At 35.7% G+C, this 19598-nt stretch overlaps 1 protein-coding gene across 3 annotated transcripts in view; it reads left to right on the forward strand.

Moving 5' to 3' along the window:
• The window catches only part of mv (lysosomal-trafficking regulator mauve), a 61945-nt gene that overhangs the window by 10759 nt on the left and 31588 nt on the right, over window positions 1–19598 (forward strand). For all 3 annotated transcript variants that reach the window (XR_012959614.1, XR_012959615.1, XM_076118172.1), the window contains exons 6-10: window positions 3477–3625; window positions 5219–5305; window positions 5666–8007; window positions 9079–9257; window positions 16973–17101. Coding sequence is in view for 1 of the 3 variants with exons in the window: in XM_076118172.1 (XP_075974287.1) it covers window positions 3477–3625; window positions 5219–5305; window positions 5666–8007; window positions 9079–9257; window positions 16973–17101 (2886 nt within the window). In the remaining 2 variants the exon portion in view is untranslated. The remainder of the gene's footprint in view (window positions 1–3476; window positions 3626–5218; window positions 5306–5665; window positions 8008–9078; window positions 9258–16972; window positions 17102–19598) is intronic.

Here is a 19598-nt window from a genome sequence, read left to right on the forward strand (position 1 = left end):
CATAACTAATAAATCAACGTATTAAAGGTTAATATAACCATTTTTATATGTGACCTGCGATAACTAAATTGAAAATAATTACACTTTTATTGTCAATTACATCGGAATAAGTCGTAAAAGTAACGCTCATAATCTAAGAAGAACCTATTTTATAACTAGACGAGTTATCAGTAGTTACTAAAACGTCTTGTAAAATGAGTAAAAAAATTAGAGCATTTGTTAGAGATAAAACCGTTGGTTATTATTACAGTTTTTACAACTGGGCTTAAATTCAGAGATTTCACTATGTTTAACAACATCGTGATTATTTCCACAACCAAAACTTACCTTAAAATTTGCTCATCGGATTAGCAAATTTTAAAGTAAGTTTTGGTTTGGCTTGCCCTATCTGCGGTTGTATTATTAAAACTGACTTAAATCATAATATAACATAGGTAATAGAAACAATTTATTTCGTTTACAAATCTTGGATTCGACGTACGAATGTAGACCTAATGCTCGTTTACGACACGGTAATTTCTAGTGTGGAAACTGGCCTGAAACTCTAAACTGTGGTAAATAGAAATAAAATTGAATAACAATACAGAAAAATGTGTGATCTGTATATTTGAAACAATAACTACATAGTTTTTTTAACGTTATAAATGTTAAGTAAGACATGATGGTCACGGCTGGTTATCACCAGGTCGGCACCCTCGCGACGGAAACAGCACTTATCTCGCGCTCACATCGATAACTGATCAATTTGTCACTACTACGTACTCTTGTTTTATTATAATCATACAGTAATAAACGATAGTTATAAAATTATAACTGGTTATTTTTATTTAACATCGTGAAAGAATTATTTGACGGGCTCGGCATATTGTTTGCAAGACCATAGTGTGTTTACCAAAACTCAATGTTTGATAGCTAATCGGTTAAGTATAGTTTGATTTTCAAGGGCTTTCGTGGGGCACACTTTCTGGTTTTATAGAAATAGCCTCAATGTCTCTCAAATTAGCGGTAAAAGAATTACAGACAGTTTCGCGTTTATAATATTAGTTTGTTATTTTTCATAGCACAAACTCTTTTATGGAACTTTTGAAAAAAATAAATTCACCGGGAAAGTCACGACAAAATATTATTTGTTCAAAATTATACTTAAATTATTTTTAAATGTTTCCCTATCATGTAATACGATAGTTATTCTCTAATAACACATTATGTACTATGTGGTACATAAGTACATAATGTACATATAGGTATGTGTATATGTGTGTTGTAATTGGAGTTCGATAACCCACGGGCAGACCGCAGCGCACGCACGACCACGATACGTCACTATCAATGAACACAATACACTAATTCATTTGATATATCACTGCTAATATTGTGCAAAAGTAAGTGTATATCTGTATGTATACCTATTATGTTTTATTTTTATGAAAAAATCACTGAACCGAATTTGATCAGTTAGTAAGTGCAGTCGCAGACATAAGCTAGTCGTTTAGAAATGGGCTTAGTTTCGATGAAATTTTAAATCAAAAAATAAAAAATCGATTTGGCTTAAGAATGGCCTTTGATGAACTCAAACTACCAGAATTGTAGCGGCAAAAGCTAAAAACAATAGAGGCTACCGAACATACTGTACTGTACTAAGCAAGCCGTGAGTTTCTTGCCGTTTCTTCTTACGAGCAACGGCTTTTCCGAAACCGTAGATAAAAAACCTTTATAAAATAAAAACCTTGATAAAAAAGCCTTTTCCGTCGATAAAAAATGACCATTTCAAATATTGTAGAAGTTTATGAAATAAAGAATATTTGCCTTGAATTAACTAGACTGAAAATCTAATAGAAGCCTAGGAGGCATGGCCCAAGTAGAGTTTAGTTAAAGCGGAGATCACAAACATTGTCATTATTCAGATCAATTTTACCTTTCTTACAAAACAACAAACAAAAAATCCTCAGTTTTTTCTCACCCTCCTCATAGAAAAACAGCTTTACGTCACACATAGCTGCATGATATGTTAAGTTTCGTAACGCCCACACCTTGTACAACCATGTATGTTAATGACCCTATCGTTATTAATTGGCTGACAAACTGATCAATGAATCAGAACTGACTGGTGAGGTCTGCTCACGTGTTTAGAAACTAATTTGTTTGTTTATGACTTTGAATAGAAGTGGTCTATTACTGCTCCACTACTGGGCACAAGTGTCTTCTTGGACTATGAGAGGGTAAACGTATGAGTCTGCCACGCTGGTTTGGGGTGGGTTGAAGACTTACTATGCCTTCTGAGGCATTGAAGGCACATTCGAGGCACGGAAGGTTTCCTGATGCAATTTTCCTTCAATGTTATAATTACTTACACTATTGTATTTGCGTACGTACCTTTATATTCTTGTATTAGGATACGAAAGAGATTTTGGATTTTTTAAAATGTGGTGTGGTGAATATTTAAATAAATATTTATTTTAAATATTATTGGACAAATATAAATATTAATAAATATAAATATTAAGTTTAGATTTCCTAATGTTTCATTAATTGACCACACGTTGGGCAGTGGAAACTTTTTATCTGCCTACGTGAATATTCCGACTGGGCCTCCAAACTAGCTATACCTACTTATCATAATACACGTTACACGAATAGTTAATTTAGATGAAAATGTATATAAAAACTATATTGAGGTAGGTGCGTAAATTATTGAAGAACTGGATTGTGTTTTTTTTATACAGCCCACGTTAAAGCGTTTTTTATCGCTAGTAATATACATTTTGGAACCAATGATTCCCACGTCTCACTACTGGGCAAGAATCTCCTCCCGAACGATTGAGGGGTTAGGCGTTGAGTCCACTCCGCTGACCAAGTGCCTGTTAGGGGTTAAAATTTGTCAATTTTATTGTGACAATCGTTAGTAATGGTTCTAAACTTCCAATTTGTTTTTCCCTTCATCATCAAAAGGATATGTTTACTATAAAAATGCTATATCCTCATACTGGCCAGTTGATCAAATGCAGTCGGTACCACCGCACTTGAATGTACAGTTGACGTTTGGAAGAGATGAATACCATTTACGTTATTGCTTTACAAAGCTAAAGTCTGTTATTTAACCAAGTCATTGGAGTAACTCGATTACGATATCACAGCGAACATATTTACAAAGTTACAAAAAAAAAATATCCAATTCATTAGCTAGGCTTTTAGTGGGGTGTTGTCTTGCACAGAATTAATAGAAACCTCTTAATCTTGTGTTGGAATTATCAAAAGTTAAAGCGTTTTACCAAACCCTAGCTCTTTGATTAGATCACTAAACCTAATCGGCGCTCAAACCCGCCCATCTACTATGATACTATACTACATACAACTACTATTACAAAAATGAGACCTTCATTTATAATTTCTTTTCGAAACAGACGCTCAAAGCAATGTCACACGTATAGAATGTCAATGACCTACCATCTGATTACTACGTCTCTCTCCTTGTCCAGGGTCTATCCTGCTGCCGACAGCTGAGCTCAGTGCTCATCTGGTTGTTCGGCGAGCTGAGCAGCGGGCAGGTGTCCGGCGGTGACATCACACGCTCACCACCCCCGCCGCCGCCACCACGGACACCTATACATCTGCTGTTCTCACATAAGTAAGTATATGTCTTTACTATTACATTCCATAGCTGTGATGAGGACGAATCTCCAAAGTATTAAGGACTTGAGTCTACTGCTCTACATTAAAGAATATTAGGCACGGATTTCCCAAAAAAAATTTTTTTGACTGCTAAAGCAAGTTATCAGTATTTCTGATACACACAACACAACACATAACTGAAAAGTCATAGCTTATGTGTTTGTCTTTGGTTTGAATAAAGTTTAATCAAACCAAAGACAAACAACTAACTAACTTGAAGATGGTTTAATTATTAAACCATCTTCAAGTTACGTGGAAGACGAATGCTTTTACTATTCATCTAAGGGCTATCACTACTACCGCCGCGAATCAATTCGCGCAAAGCTCAAGCTTGTGGACAGAACGTTCACGCGATAAAAACGAGGTGAATTCTGACCAAGTCTTGCAATAAGCAGTCACAGTATTTAGCCCAATAACTTAAAGATTTACCACACATATCGCTGTAGTATTTTATCATAACTACAAAGTAAACAGTACGCAGACAATCTGCGGTGCTTGACTGTAAACAAACCTTGTCTGCCCTTGACACCGCGACACATACTAAATACAACTACATGATGTTTTTATACGATTATACGCTTATCTTGAGTGAGCCAATAATTTTTGGAAGTTGTTTGATAAGAATAGTGTCTGTATGCATTCGAACAAGAATAAAATGCTGATCCATTGTGGGTGACTCAAGCCTAGGGAGTAAAAATTTTACATGAAAATATTAATTATCAAGTTATAATTTTATTTGTGTCGACAATTAGAATGTTATTAAAGGAATTCGTTAATTTCTAACGCATTTATTATTAAACTCGCTGAGATTCTTAAATCATTTTCATAGTCTGAGAAAAAAGGTATTCTTTGAAGAAAAGTAACAAACAAATATGTATTTCTGATCTGAAAATGGAATCTAAAAGATTTCATTCCCAAATCACGCATGAGATCACGCAGATCAGAGGACGATCTTCCTATATAATTAAAATATGTAATTAAAAACAAATATAATCATTAAGTCAATACTGAAATCACATGACACGGGTATCACAAACAAATATAATATTAACATAAAATAAAAAACGAATTCCAGAACAAAAAACATTAAAAATGCATTTAAATGCCTTCCAAAGTTTGTTTATTTAAATAATTAGGTGTTACTTATCTTAAGTTCATTTTATTATAAACCACTTTGAATACATTTTTTTAATGCACTAAGGATAATGAAGTACAAGTAACGGACACATAGTATAATCCAAATGTTTTGGAATCGATCTCGCTATCCTTGCATAGGTAACGGTGGGGCGACGACTGTAATTATATTACTATATAATATGATACGGGAATTAACGCGAACACACATTTTATTTTGGGATGCCTAACGTTTCAGCGCAGATTGTACTCTGCTGTGATCTGACTCTGCTGTGCTGTGATCGCAGGCTGATCATAACAGCCGGATACTAGAAACGCAACGCGAGTGTTAAAAGTTGTAATTACTATGTTACACGTTATGTTAGTGTATCGAAATTCCTGTATTTTTAATATATTGTTCTGTTGTATGTTACAGAATATGGTCCAAACAGAAGCCCACCGGTGGCCAGACATCCAAAGTCAACTCCGCCGCTTCTTCAGAAAGAGGATCTGTCACTGGCAGGTAATTACAAAATTTTCCATAAAAAACTGTACTGTAACAAAAAAAAAATTCTGCAGTAATAGTACTTTATTCTTGCTTGCTTCTTTGCTTTTATCTGGGACTATACTTACCCAAGAAATAACTGTAAAATATTAATGTAACGTTGTCATGGTTACGGTGAAAATAATTTTGTAAGTTATCACAATTTTCATATGATCTCATTAGACAATAAAATCAAACTTTTATTAAAAATATCATAATCAAAAATCCTGTATAATAAATAAAGAATAAAAAAAAAAAAAAAAAAAAATATCATAAGTTAGTACCTAATAATGTGAATTTGAAGACTAGGAAATATTTTCATTATTTTTGCCTTCGCAGGTCCAGACACCCAACACAAATGAAATTCGACACAATAGAGCGAGCTAAGAGAAAATTTTCCAAACACACCGACCAGTCATCAGAATCAGGAGACTCGAACGACGACCTTCAGATACTAAACCGCTCTCTAGCCATCAAAGTGTGCACGCCTAACGATGACTTTGAATACTTCAACTCTACGAGGTCATCGAACGACTATCCCAATGATTCCTACTACGGTGAACCATACTACGCTCCTCGCAAAGCCAAGCCAAAAGCTGAAGACTACATGAACGATAAACACAGAGAAATCATCAACTCAGAAATAACTACATTCCAATTTACTATAATCATTACTGATTTGCTACAAGAACTGTGTAAGGCAGAGAGCAGTTTGTCCGGTTCAGAAGGATCTCAGATTTCGATGCAGTGTATCAATTTTTCTTTGAGAAATCTTTGTTCCTTACAGTTCACTTCCGTTCCTCAGTCACAACAAGATAATACTCAAGAAGTTTCTAGAACTAAGGTTGCTTTAACCGAACTGCTAATGGTTTCTTTAGACCAAGTCTTAATACATTCAGATCTTTGTGCCAAATTAATAAACAATGGAATCCTACCGATGTTGTTGCGAATATTAGAAGATGTTATATCAAAATGTAGACAGAACAAACTCGAATATCAAAACAGAAAAGAGGATAAGACTGAATCGGAAAATTTGCTCAAATTCGTATTCGGTATAGCGTATTCTATTACGGCGTTCTTCCACTGCTTGCTCATGCAATGTCGTACTGTGGAAAAGCTGAGAGAATTCACTGAACAGTTTAAACTGTATGGGGAATGTTTAAAGGGTGGTTTATTGAAAGATACTATGGAACTGATGATAAGAATACCGGCTGATGAAGAAGAAACGGTAGTTCTGATCAAGAAATTGATAGAAACTGTTGGGAAATTAATAGTAGGAATGAAGAGAGTTCGGAGTGAAGTGATACACTCAGCCGCTTGTCCGAGGAATAGACATAAAGTATGTAGACAGCGAGTAGCGGCCGGCATGCATCATCACCATGATATACTTGGTGAAGCAAGTACAGGTCTTCCTATGTCTTCCGCTTGCTGTGTCTCAGTGTTATACGGAACTCTGACGTCACTGCTCACTGATGAAGAAGTGTCTGCCGAAAGTACGCTTAGAAATAAAATTCTAAAAGTGATGTTAAACTGTGGTGTCTGCTGTTGCTTCTCCCCAGGGTTTCTGATGGAGAGCATAGTCAGGTTGATGCTGACACATAACAGTGTTGCATCTTTATGTCTGCAAGTTTTAGAACATACTGTATATGGGGAGTTGGGAGCGAGTATTCTTATACCAAAAGTGACTGATGTATTACCATGCTCTATTTGCGAACCTTGTGATGATAAAAAGGATATGGGAAGGAAATTATGTTCTCATGGCATTAGTCCTATTGAGAGAAAGAGTGTTTGGGCGTTTTTATACCATTATAACTCATTACTACAGTTAGATAACCATAATAACGTGTTGCACGCGACCGTCAGTCACTTGCTTCGTGTCACGCCCAAGTGTCGTATGGAAATGAAGTGTGAACTGCTCTTTAGCGTCATATACCCTACGTTCATCGTCGCTAAACACAGATACATGATACGTACAGAAGAGTCAGCTTACTTCCTAACAGTGTCCTGTCTAAATATCTTCGCAAGTCTACTCAATACTGTTTCTTTCGCTGAACAGTTTATACAGAAAGGAGGCCTTAGTTATGTTCTAGAACTAGTCTCTTTATCGGAGTTCTCAAACCAATGTTGTTCTATACTAGAAATAGCTATCATTGTGGAAATTTTCAAATTAATGAAAGAGAACTCTGAAATGACGTACTTTAGAGAAATGAGTTCGTTAGCATCTGTGCAAATGCTGTTTAAATCTTTAACAGAAATGACAGATAAGTGTTACAAGATATATAAATTAAAACTACCCGCAGATAAGTATGAAGAGTTATGTGATGTTAGCAAAGAGCGGGATATGTTGGCTTTCATGCCCCCTGAAGCGCATGCGAGAAGGTTATCTACGCCTCAGGCAATAAAGACTAGTTTTGCTCAAGAATGTACCGTTGAAGAGTCTATAGAAGATCATATAGAAGTCTTAAAGAATGTGTGGACATTTTGGAAGACATGTGCTAGCTTGTGTTTGTACAGTCCAATGTTCCGCGAGTACGTGGTGAGTGAGGGCGTGTTCATAGACAGTTATGCGTTGCTGAAGATGTTGTTACATTACGTGTGTAACTGTGAGTGTGGCGCGGCAGAGATGAGGGTGCTGATCAAGATAACTGAGGCGCTGTTGACTGTGCAGCTGTCTGTTTCTGGTAAGTAATTTTTACAGACATTTTGTTTTTAATTTGTTAAGAGTTTCTTAGGATGTGAATTGTCATGTAATAACGCTATAAAATCCTAACCCTTTGTTATGTCTTCGTTTAAATTATAGAGTTGCCCTTAACATAAATTTGTATTCTTTAATGAGAGAGAATATGTTTTTTTTTTTATGGCTAATAGAATGAATAATATTTAGGGCTCCTAATAGCCTAGCTCTGTAAATATTTATATGAATGCTATACCAAGGACATTAGCTAGCGTGTATCATCACAGTCTTAATTACTACTTAACCCACTCACATTAATAAGATCATACAATTAGCAGATGACTGTGCTCCAGCCGAGCGCATCAGATCTGTCTAATCACATAACTTTGTTAGCATAAACTAGTTGTCGCCCTGTCATATGACACCTCAAGCTCAAGACCAGAAACCTTATAGTATTACTCACAGCACAAACACATCAAAGAAATATACACCTTAACATAAAAGAATTAGAGTTAAGTTTTCATTGGTATAATTTTCAATTGGTCTCTGGAAAGGTGTCAATTGATTTTGTGTCTTAAAGTTGCAAGTAAGTAAGGTGTGTTTTGTGTTGTCATTGTCATTGGGGTAGGTTCAAATTGTTTGCTATAATATTATGGGTATTGGACCAGTCGTTTCACACTAGATTTGGTTACAATTATTTGTGGTGCACTGGTATTGACTGTGAGAGTCATGTAATTGTAATGGGTCAGTCTCGGTTGTCACTGGCAACGCCTTATATGTTATGTTCCTTTGTAAATAGATATAACTGTATAAAAGTGGTTTATTCATTCAAGCAGAAGTAAACCAAAAGTCATTAATTAAGGGAAATACATATTTTTCAGCGAGAATGGGTTAGTTAGATCTTTACTCTGAGGGTATGTGCCTGATTTTACACCCAATGCATATTTATTGTTATATGTAGATATGTCACCGATCTTTGCCTTCCCATATTAATTTAAACATCAAACATCTAGACCGCAGATTTTCCATATGTTACCAGATTTCCATAGTTCTAAGCAGACTTTTGTTTTCCCCACAGATGTGACATCAGGTCGTTCAAAAGAGACCGTGTGCACGCTGGTCCGCGCCGCGCTGTGTTACGGCGGCGCGGCGCTGGAGGGCGGCGGCGGGCTGCGGGCGCTTTGCGAGGCGCTGATCCGCGTGGCGGCCGCGCGCCCCAGCACCACGCACGCCATGCCACGACTCACGCACGCTAAGGTAACGTATACACATACGTGCACGCGAACACGCTAGTCTTTGATATAGAAAAAGACTTAAAACTGTCGTAATTGTAACAATTATATTTTTTAACTTAAATTATAAGAACAGATTAAATGAATATGTCTGTCGTCCGTCTTCACACATTGTAGAAGTTGATACCAGAACTTATAGTGGTTTTTTTGTAAGCGTTGTACCGTAAATTTCCTTTGATTCGTTTTGATCAAGTGTAAGTTATAAAAATCGACTAACGACAACAACAACGACTAAAAAATGCTTATTAGAAATGAATACTCTATTTCGCCTTCAGATCTACTGCGTCGGAGTATAAGAATTTAAAGAATGCATATTAAATTACAAAAGATATTTTGTATTTAATCAAAAAAACCGCACGCCCATTGACGTAAATTAAATGACCATTAAATGACCACTATCATTTGGAATGTCATTTAAATCATTGCAATTAACCCTAAAAATGTAAGGAAGATACTGCATCTCAATATTATTTGGGTCATATGATAGTAGGTATATCCGCAAATAACCGGTTTCAGTGTTTGTTATTGAATAGATATTGTAAACAAGTAAATAAACGCAGTTGTGTGTGTGCGTGTGTGTGTGTGTGTGCATGTGTGCATGTCCCTCAGTGTTACCTCATCGGACCGGTTTGGGTCTAAGCACAAAATAAAACTGTTTTTAATCGATTTCCAAATAAAATAGAGTTCCGTAAATGTAAAAACTAGTATTGAATGAGTTTACAATATTTTTGTAATTTCTTTAACAACTTTTCCCAGTCGTATTATTATAGTATATGTATGCAATAGTTCTTGAAATGTAAAGTTTATATTAAAACCCAAGACATTAATTAAAACCTTTAAGTTCGAGTAACGTTATCTAAATTACTTATTTTTATTGACATATTAGTATTTGGGAACACATTAAGCAAATCAAGGTAGACAGGTAGATGCCAATGCCTTGGGCATTGAGACCAAAATAACTGCATTTAGCATATAAAATCACACTAACGACAAAGTTAAATTAACTATGAAAAAAACATATTGTCTCAAAAATGTACATCAAACTACTGGTAAATTTATCCAAAAACAATTGCAGAATAAAAGACTCCTTTGACGACCTCCGTGACGTAGTGGTTAAGTTGGTCGCCACGCCGCTACCAGCGCCTCCAGAAGTCGTGGGTTCAATTCCCACACGGAACAGATATGTGTGTGATCCACAAATAGTTGTTTTGGGTGTAGTTGTAGTTTGTGTCCATAGTATGTATGTTTGTAAAAGTCCCCGGAAGACAAGACCAATTCTTAGTGCAGGAATTGTCTTAAGAAAATGCTTATATCGGCAACATAAAACATACATTTAACTAACTAATTTATGAAACCTTCACATCAGTCCATTAAAACACTCACCTCAGACAAGTCAAGGCTAACAAACTTATTATCCCCTAATCCAATCAACTAACACAAGAGCAGCCAGTGAACGAAACACTAGCGTAACAACCGCTCGCTCTTGACATGATGCAAATTAAAAAATCTATCGAGAGTAAGATTCGATCATTCATTCGTGAATGAGACACCGTTGGAACAACACATATTGTTATTTATATTTATTTTTTTATTTGTTTTTGTGAGTGAAAAGTATATATGATTGTATGAATTAGTGAGTGTTCAAGTGTGTAAGTGTTAAGTGTTTGTGAGTGTCGTGCTTGGGATTGTCCGGAGATGTCTACAAGCAGTCACCAGTTACCAGGTAAGACATCTATTTCGTAACAGATTAACATAAGTAATATCATCATCATCGAATTTAGGGTTTCCTTAGAGTGACGGTTTTTTATTCTGAGTTGTAGAATGTGGATTGCTCGCGTTTGTTGTTTGTTATGAAGACTTTGTTTTGTTTTGTTTATTTGGGACATTAAACAGTTACACGTTTGCAATAAAGTATTTAATATAAGACTTTCTATCTTATGACTATCCTGCTGTAGGGAAGGGCGTCCTACCGAAGGAGGAGGGTCAGGTCCTGTATCTACCACACGGGTAGTGTAGGTGTGACTTTGATTGCCTTCAAGAAATGTGTTTGTGTATGCAAGGTTTTATCATGAATGTGTTTAGGTACGCAATAGAGTACTTAGTTGTTGTATCTAGTAGGAATAAAAGTTTAAGAAAGTATAATGTATATAGGTTTGCGGTTGCATAATACGTTAATAGATCTCCACGAAAGTGTCCAACTTTCGCGGAAAAGTACAGAGTTTAGTAGCATAGAACGGTTTCATTTTGCATATTAAAATTTGTTTATTCTATGCGTAAACAAAACAAAACCTTAAAGACCAGTGACTTCTAGAATTATGTTAGTGTAAAATTTTTTTTGTGGTGATCTCAAAATCAGATAAAGATATACCTGAAAAAGTTTACTGAAAATCTTTTTACCAGAAAAAAATGACCTAGAAGCTACCAGCAACCTATCAAGATATTGATGTTGATATAGTTTTCAAAAACGCTTTTACGATACACAAAAAAATCTTATCGCTTGTTCTTCTTTAAGCTGATGTTGATGTCATATAGCACTGTATGCCCACGTGAGTAAGGTCTCTTTATCATGCTGTGATCCGTAGACCCGGTGATGTGCACTCAAGCGACACTATCTCGATCCTTATGCAGATGCATGTAGGTGAAACATATCAGGTGTCTGTGGCTTAAGCGCGCCGCTTCTCAGAGATTCCTAAGAAGTGATCAGTTCGTATGAGTGGGTAAATGAGTGACAGCCATGTGCACTGTTATAAAACACAGATAGGCAGTTTAGGCTCTCTCTAAATGATGGGGTAGATGATTTGTTTTTCGTCTTTTATCATTAGTTCACCAATGAAAGTCCCCAGTCCCCACTTGTCCAACGTGGTGGACTTAAGGCCTTTGTTTAGTAGGAGACAAGAAAAATAAAACGTACTTAGGTCTCTTTAAACTTATTCTCTTCATCACTTCTTATTCTCATTGGTTGGTTGCGAATCCCTATTTTATTGATGAAACCAACAAAATCTGTTTCTCGAAACCTCTATCCGTTCGGAGGTACCAAAAAACTGAATATAAACGATATAATTCATAGATATAAAATCGACAAGTTATAAATATTTACAACTACGCGCTACGCCGCCGTGTTTTGTATGTTTTTATTTTTATATTACGAAATTACTATATGTTATAACAGAATATTAACTTGCCCAATATATTGGTATATTCCCGTTGTCCACCCCCTGCTTGTCCACCCCGGGTGGACAGTGACACAAATCTTTTAAAAAGTTCTCGGTGTCCACCCCTGGGGGACAGTGAGAATTAATTTTAAATTATTCCCGCTGGCCACCCCGGTGGACAAAGACACGAGTTTCATATTACTACTCTCGATGTTCACCACCGGTGGACAAAGCCACTGCTTAAATAAACATTCTCAATGTCCACGCTTGATGGAATTGGGTGTAAAAAAATAAGTAGGTCTAAAGTTTAATCATATTATCAACGTCTTTTACTTTTGCAATCTACACAAATAATTATCACAATAGGTATTAATCAAAGTCACAGAAAAATCTTTACATCTTCATCCTTTCTAGAAATAAATCAATATTGAAGTCCCCATTGACAAGTCCCATTCGCATGTTGTGAATAAAATGATCACTTTAAATATATTTTTTTACGTTTATTGTTATAACTTATACCTTGGTTTAATAAGTGCCGCAACTTAGCGTCAATCAACATTATATGGGAAAACACACAATAGATAGTGTAACTACTTCTATTTACCCTAAAGATGTTGATAATGTGATTAAACTATGTACCTACTTAATTAATTTTGTTATAATTATTTACACCCATTTCTAGCAAGCGTGGACATTGAGAATGTTTATTTAAGCAGTGGCTTTGTCCACCTGCGGTGAACATCGAGACTAGTAATATGAAACTCGTGTCTTTGTCCACCCGGGGTGGCCAGTGGGAATAATTTAAAATTAATTCTCACTGTCCCCCAGGGGTGGACACCGAGAACTTTTTAAAAGATTTGTGTCACTGTCCACCCGGGGTGGACAAGCAGGGGGTGGACAACGGGAATATACCAATATATTATGGTAATAAACTCGCCCGCTATTATATGGGACTAACATTGTTAATGGCGAAAAGTGGGTGTATTCCATACACTGCCTACACCTTCGGGTTTAACAGGCGTGATATTATCTATACTATAATCTATACTTAATATTAATATTATAAAGCTGAAGAGTTTGTTTGTTTGTTTGTTTGTTTGAACGCGCTAATCTCAGGAACTACTGGTCTGATTTGAAAAATTCTTTCAGTGTTAGATAGTCCATTTATCGAGGAAGGCTATAGGCTATATTTCATCACGCTACAACTAATAGGAGCGGAGTAGCAACGAAAAATGTTACAAAAACGGGGAAAATTTTGACTCATTCTCTCTTATATGACGCAAGCGAAGTTGCGCGGGTCAGCTAGTTATGTATATAAAAGTACTACTAACATTATTGTTTGTCCAAAATATAACGGGTAGCTGTTGTTTGTCATCAAAATTGTTTCGGTATAAAAGCGAAATGTTTGTGGGGCATTTTTTACCGCTAATATACGCTCCACGTGTAAGCAAGTGTCCGCTATAATATTAGGTGATTCACTTTTAAACGATTAGAGATCGTTGTGTAGATATCTTTGTAGAGACATTATATGAAAATTAAAATCAAATTATGAATTTAATCAGTTTACACGTTGACTTATAATAGACGTAAGTACAATTACTGAATCAACCACAGATACGTTATAAGGCTCCACACTCTGTAGAACCTTATGAGAAGAGCTAGCAAGTAATTCACGGCCATTCTTTTCGATCCCCAAATGATTACAAGATGTTCCGTTTTATAAACCGGCCCTTTGAGTTTTATTAATATTCATATGATAATTTTCGACTAGTTATTATTTTAAAATAACATGTTTCAAATATGATTTTATAATGTTTAAGTATTTTGTTTGACAAGTATCATGTATCTTCGTAGATTATGAAGGACTGTAGTAGTTTCTCCATATCAAACTGTATGTATGGATGTTTGTTACTCTTTCACGCAAATACTACTGAACCGATTACGATGAAATTTAGTATTTAGGTAGCTGAAGACTTTTTATTCCGGAGATCCCGAGGGATCGGGATTTACACGGGAAGGGCTTCTACGCGGACGAAGTCGCGGGCGGCCTCTAGCGTAAGATATTAATCCGAACCGACCAAAAGTTTTATAATATGTGAATTCTAAGATTACTAGTTTCAAAGCAATAAAATAAGTATTAACATAATTATTTTATGTGTTATCATTTCACATCTCTAAACAGTTGAAAGAAGAACATGTTAATAGAATTGCTATTAAGATTTTATGATTATCTTTGAAGATAAGATAAACAACTTGCAAAGGAAGTAGTTAAGCTACAGAAAAACAGTTTCGCTAATATTTGGACATCGCTTAAAAAACCGGTGAGATATCTACTAATCTTAATGTCTTTGATTATAATTTTTGAGTGTAGCTAACTTAGACTTAACTTAGACTGCCTTTGTGACCCAGTCGGTATTGTTTCCAACTGTTGTTGATAAGGTCCCGGGTGGGATTCCTGGGTCAGGTAAAGTGCTATTGGTCTTTTCTAATTCATACTTGAATTTCTCAATGGTAGCCTGAATTTGGGTAAAGTGCCAAGTAAATAGCAATAGGCTCGTACCCTATTACATGAGACTAGTATTGTTAATGGCGAAACGTGTATTTCATACACATCTGTCTACACCTTCGGGGTATAACAGGCGTGATATTATGTATCTTATGTCTGTTTATCATATGGAGCTAATCTATATTGGTTTTTGAGAATTGCAAGTTTTGTGTAATAACACACCACGCCTTAATAAATGCTAAGGTAGTCTAATATGGCAGTCGGAAAATATAAATGATTGGTTATTCGATTATAGTTCTGCGTCATCATCCTAGTTTATGAATATTTAATTGATTAATATAGTAGGACAAGTTATTAGAGAGCCTTAGCATGCGAGATTTATTAACATTATAAGTAACAATTCTGTGTGTTTCCTCAATAAAGTATCTGTATCAGACAAAGGATCATACTGATGTTCAAAATTCTTACTTTTGTATACCTCCGCTAACTGTGAACGAGCATTCAAAACTCTCTACTAAGAAGTCGTACTATAGTATCAATTATATTCTGCGCAATAGTGTTTCTCACGTGATTATCGTATAATTTTGTACTAAAGATACCTACATAGATATGCTTTTGTTGTTTACATAATTTATTCTTTCACGTAAAGTATGTATTTTTAGAACATAAAATATTTTGATTTCCTACAGTTCTATCATCACTATGTTTAAATGCTATATGTAGTTCGCCAAGGTGACCTTTCTATGTAAGACATAATTAGAACTTTATGATGTAGGATATCATTAAACTAAATGTCAAGTTTGTCAATTGAGGATCTAGATGTGATTAGGAATTTTACAAGGACACTTGAAAATGTGAGTAGGGATAACGAACAGTAATAATTTTAAATAAAACAATTCTGTGTTTATAGAGTGAACTGAAATTGAGGCTTCTATCCATAACGAAGTTATAGAGGTAGGAGAATGGTCTAAACTACTTTTTCAAGAAAAGGATTTTAAGTCCGTTTGCCTTTTTTTTTGCTTGACTTGGCAGAACTCTGCCGGACATACACTACAAATATACTGTTAGCGATTACAGATGAAATACCATTTAGCCACTCTAAATTTATACTCAAAAGGCATTTCTTTGGTAGATGGTTAATACAGCGATAATCAAGATAAAGATACGTGCTACAAACGATCAAAATGTATTCATAGAGCAAATCTAAAATACTTTTGGAGAAAGTACAACCTACGCTTTATTATATGACGTAACTTCTAAGTTTCTAACATCAGTAACACTTTCGAGAAGACATTTGAATCATGTAGCTTCTCACGTTTACCTTAACATCATTTTAAGTTTATCCTCGCTGCTTTAAATACATCAAAACTTTAAACTATTTTAAAACGTGTCCGCGTTAGTTAAAAACATGACAACTAGTTTAACCGTCTATAGATTTTTATTATTCAGTCTATCACAAAGAATTTGATAGTTGATTTCACGTAGTATTTGTCACTCAATCTAACCAAAAGGCTAACACCTATCCATGAGTTGTTGGTATGTAGGTACTAAGTGCTGGGTAACTACTCAGGCTCTGTGGTCGGTAGTGTGTTCAACTGCTATAACCATTAGGTTTCTGGTTAGATTGCCTGGTTGGACAAAGTGTTATTAGTAGTTTTTTAATTTATATTTTTCTCAATGGGAGAACGGAGTTTGGTACGAATGCTTTATTACATACTTTACAGAATTCGCAATCTAACTTGACCGGCTTGAAGTTAGGCATCTGCGCAGGTATCCTGTAACGTCACCATTTAGTTCCAAAAAGTGTCACTTACGCAGCTACTGCTGCTAACTTCAAGCCGCCCGAGATAGATGCGCATATTGTACTAACATTGTTTTATGCCCTTCTAAGTGTATAAAAAGTGTGATATTATGTATGTACTTAAGTATAACTTATCACCTGTAATAATCTCTTGTATACCTTAATCCAGAAGCAGTTGCAGTGTTTGTATGTTATACTGATGGCATGTAGTGTGTGGACAGGTGCCGCCGCTGCTGTGCGCGTCGGGCGGCAGCTCGGCCGAGTGCTCCTCCAGCGAGGACAGCGTGGCCGGCCCCTACGCCTCCGAGCACAGCGAGCCCTACTCCTCCCGCCCGGACGAGGGCTACGAGGTACGTCGCACTGTTAGTGCCTATCAATACCACTACTTATTCATGTTCTTGTATCTTGTTACTTGTGTTGTATAATAAAGAATTGTTTTGTAATCAATCAATCAGCATATTTTTGGATGCTACTTACATATTGAATTTGCTCGCGAGCTCGTGGCTTGTGCGTCAATAACAACAGCCGTACGAATCGAACTCTGAGGTAAAAGTACGGTTGCCGTGGTTGTTTTGTGGATGGGTTACCATGTTATACATACCGAGTTCCTTTGTATTTCGGAAGACACGTTCAATTCTGGGACCCACGTAAAATTTTCAAAGATCAATGAAAGTCGTTAGAACTCCAGTACCAGACCAGTAGTCAGAAGCTTGAAAGTCTGACAACCAGTCTCCCAAGGGGTATCTCGTGTAGGAGATACCCCGGTAACTGGATTGTGGAGGTCCGATAGGCAGTCGCTTCATGAAAAATACTGGTATTCAACTGCATCCGGTGAGATTGGAAGCCGACTCTAATAAGTTGGAAGAATGACTAGGCTGATTGACTTAATTATGTTAATTATATATGTTACTGTAGAAGCCCGAACGGTGGTAAATCCTAAGATTTTCCGGTATAACCTAAGATTTACCAACTCGCAATGGTAAAAGCCCGAACAATTCTTTTATTTCGAACTTTTACCTATATTCACTTGATGATATCGAGATGTCGCCGGAGCCCCGTTTCACGGGGCTCCTCCTTCTGGGTGGTTAAAAAAAAATAACCACGAAGGCTAAGGTGGGAGCTTCGCTTCGCTCGCTCCCACCTTAGCCTTCTAACCTAACCTACCCATGTCGCTATGCCCAAAACTCCTTCTTTATAACTATGTCACAGTATATAATTATACCGTGAAATAGTTGTAAACATAGTTATGAAGGAGGATTTTTTTATATATCGTAACATAGTTTTTAAACTCTGGCTTGTTCGGACTTTTACCATCGAGAGTTGGTAAATCTTAGGTTTTACCGGAAAATCTTAGGATTTACCACAGTTCGGGCTTTTACAGTAACATATACATATGTCACGTGTATTGGGTCCAAGTTTCGGTTGAAATGAGTTGTTATTTAAATGTTTTCTGGGAAATAATTTGACATAAACGCTTCGAGGTTTTATCCTGTTATGTGATGTTATTGTTTTTATCAGTGTTATGTTTGTATTTGTACAAAACTTGTGGGTATTTAAGAGACTGCTATTAAGCTTTCTCAAGAAAGTTAATTTTTCCCCGCCTAGAGAAATCAAATGCAAGAACTATGTTTACAACATAAAAGGAAATCTTTAAACTGTTTTCTTTCTCTTCTTTTAACTTCTTTTTAATTTGAAAATTACAATATCACCTAATCTATTCATCTATGCATTAATTTATTGACAAAAATGCGCCGAAACAACTGTTTGACCTTCTGATTTAAAACTATGTTAGGCAGAACCGGCTCCAAATATTGTACCTATTAGTAAAATACATTGTTAATACATAAACTACGCGGCCTTCACATTTCACTTTTAAACTGTTTGACACAAAAACTGAACATTACTATTAAAATACTAATAGTCCAGACATGACTAGTTTTTCAGAATTTACGATGTTGTATTAAAAACTATTCTATGGTATAAAAACACTACTAGCTGCCATCGCCACGTGTTGTAACATGCGGGCTTCAACGTAGGCGGGCACGTTGACAGCTCAGACGTCTAGAATTAAGATACCGTATGAACAAAAAATAATGGTTTTTGAATCAGTTAATCGTATTTTTTATTACATTTAATCTGAAAGCCTCGGTCTTGTTTACAGAGAGTTGTTTTGATAACAACCTGGGTAGTTACGTACACGTGTACGCTGTAAACGTATACTTATGTATACGTGCACGATTGTCATACATTAAGAATACGAATTCACACTGTTATCTGATGTTTACATAATAAATTTTTGGATAAATTTTCAATATTAATAAGAGAATTTTTAATTTGATCAACATCAAAACAAACAATCTATAAATAGAACAGTCGCCTCGTGGCTTGATTACCGCAGAGTGTAAAGTTACAGCTACACTGAAGACTAATTCATTCAGACTGATGCATATCTAGTTGCAATTAACAGTGAGACACGAGTCAAATATTATGTTCTGAGCTTAGTTTCATCACGTGAAACAGTTCCTAATTCTTAGAAAAGCAAAACAAACACAAGCTAACATTTGCGACACGACTTTCTATCCTCCTTTCTATCTATTCTTTGGTACTTAATTACACACTTATAAATGCTCATAACATAGAAGTTTTCAACTTTCGTTGGTATTTTGGCCAGCCAGATTTAATGAATATCAGAATTCAATCAGAATTTATTTTAGATTCAAATGACTATGTACTAACAAAACAATAACTTTTGACTTTCCAATTTAAAATATACTATACATTGACCACTAACCATACGACGAATGATAAAGTAACAAAATCAGTGTTAAGCAGATGAAGCAAACAAAA

Source organism: Anticarsia gemmatalis, chromosome 9 (genome assembly GCF_050436995.1).
Source record: "Anticarsia gemmatalis isolate Benzon Research Colony breed Stoneville strain chromosome 9, ilAntGemm2 primary, whole genome shotgun sequence".
NCBI classification, from domain to species: Eukaryota; Metazoa; Arthropoda; class Insecta; order Lepidoptera; family Erebidae; genus Anticarsia; species Anticarsia gemmatalis.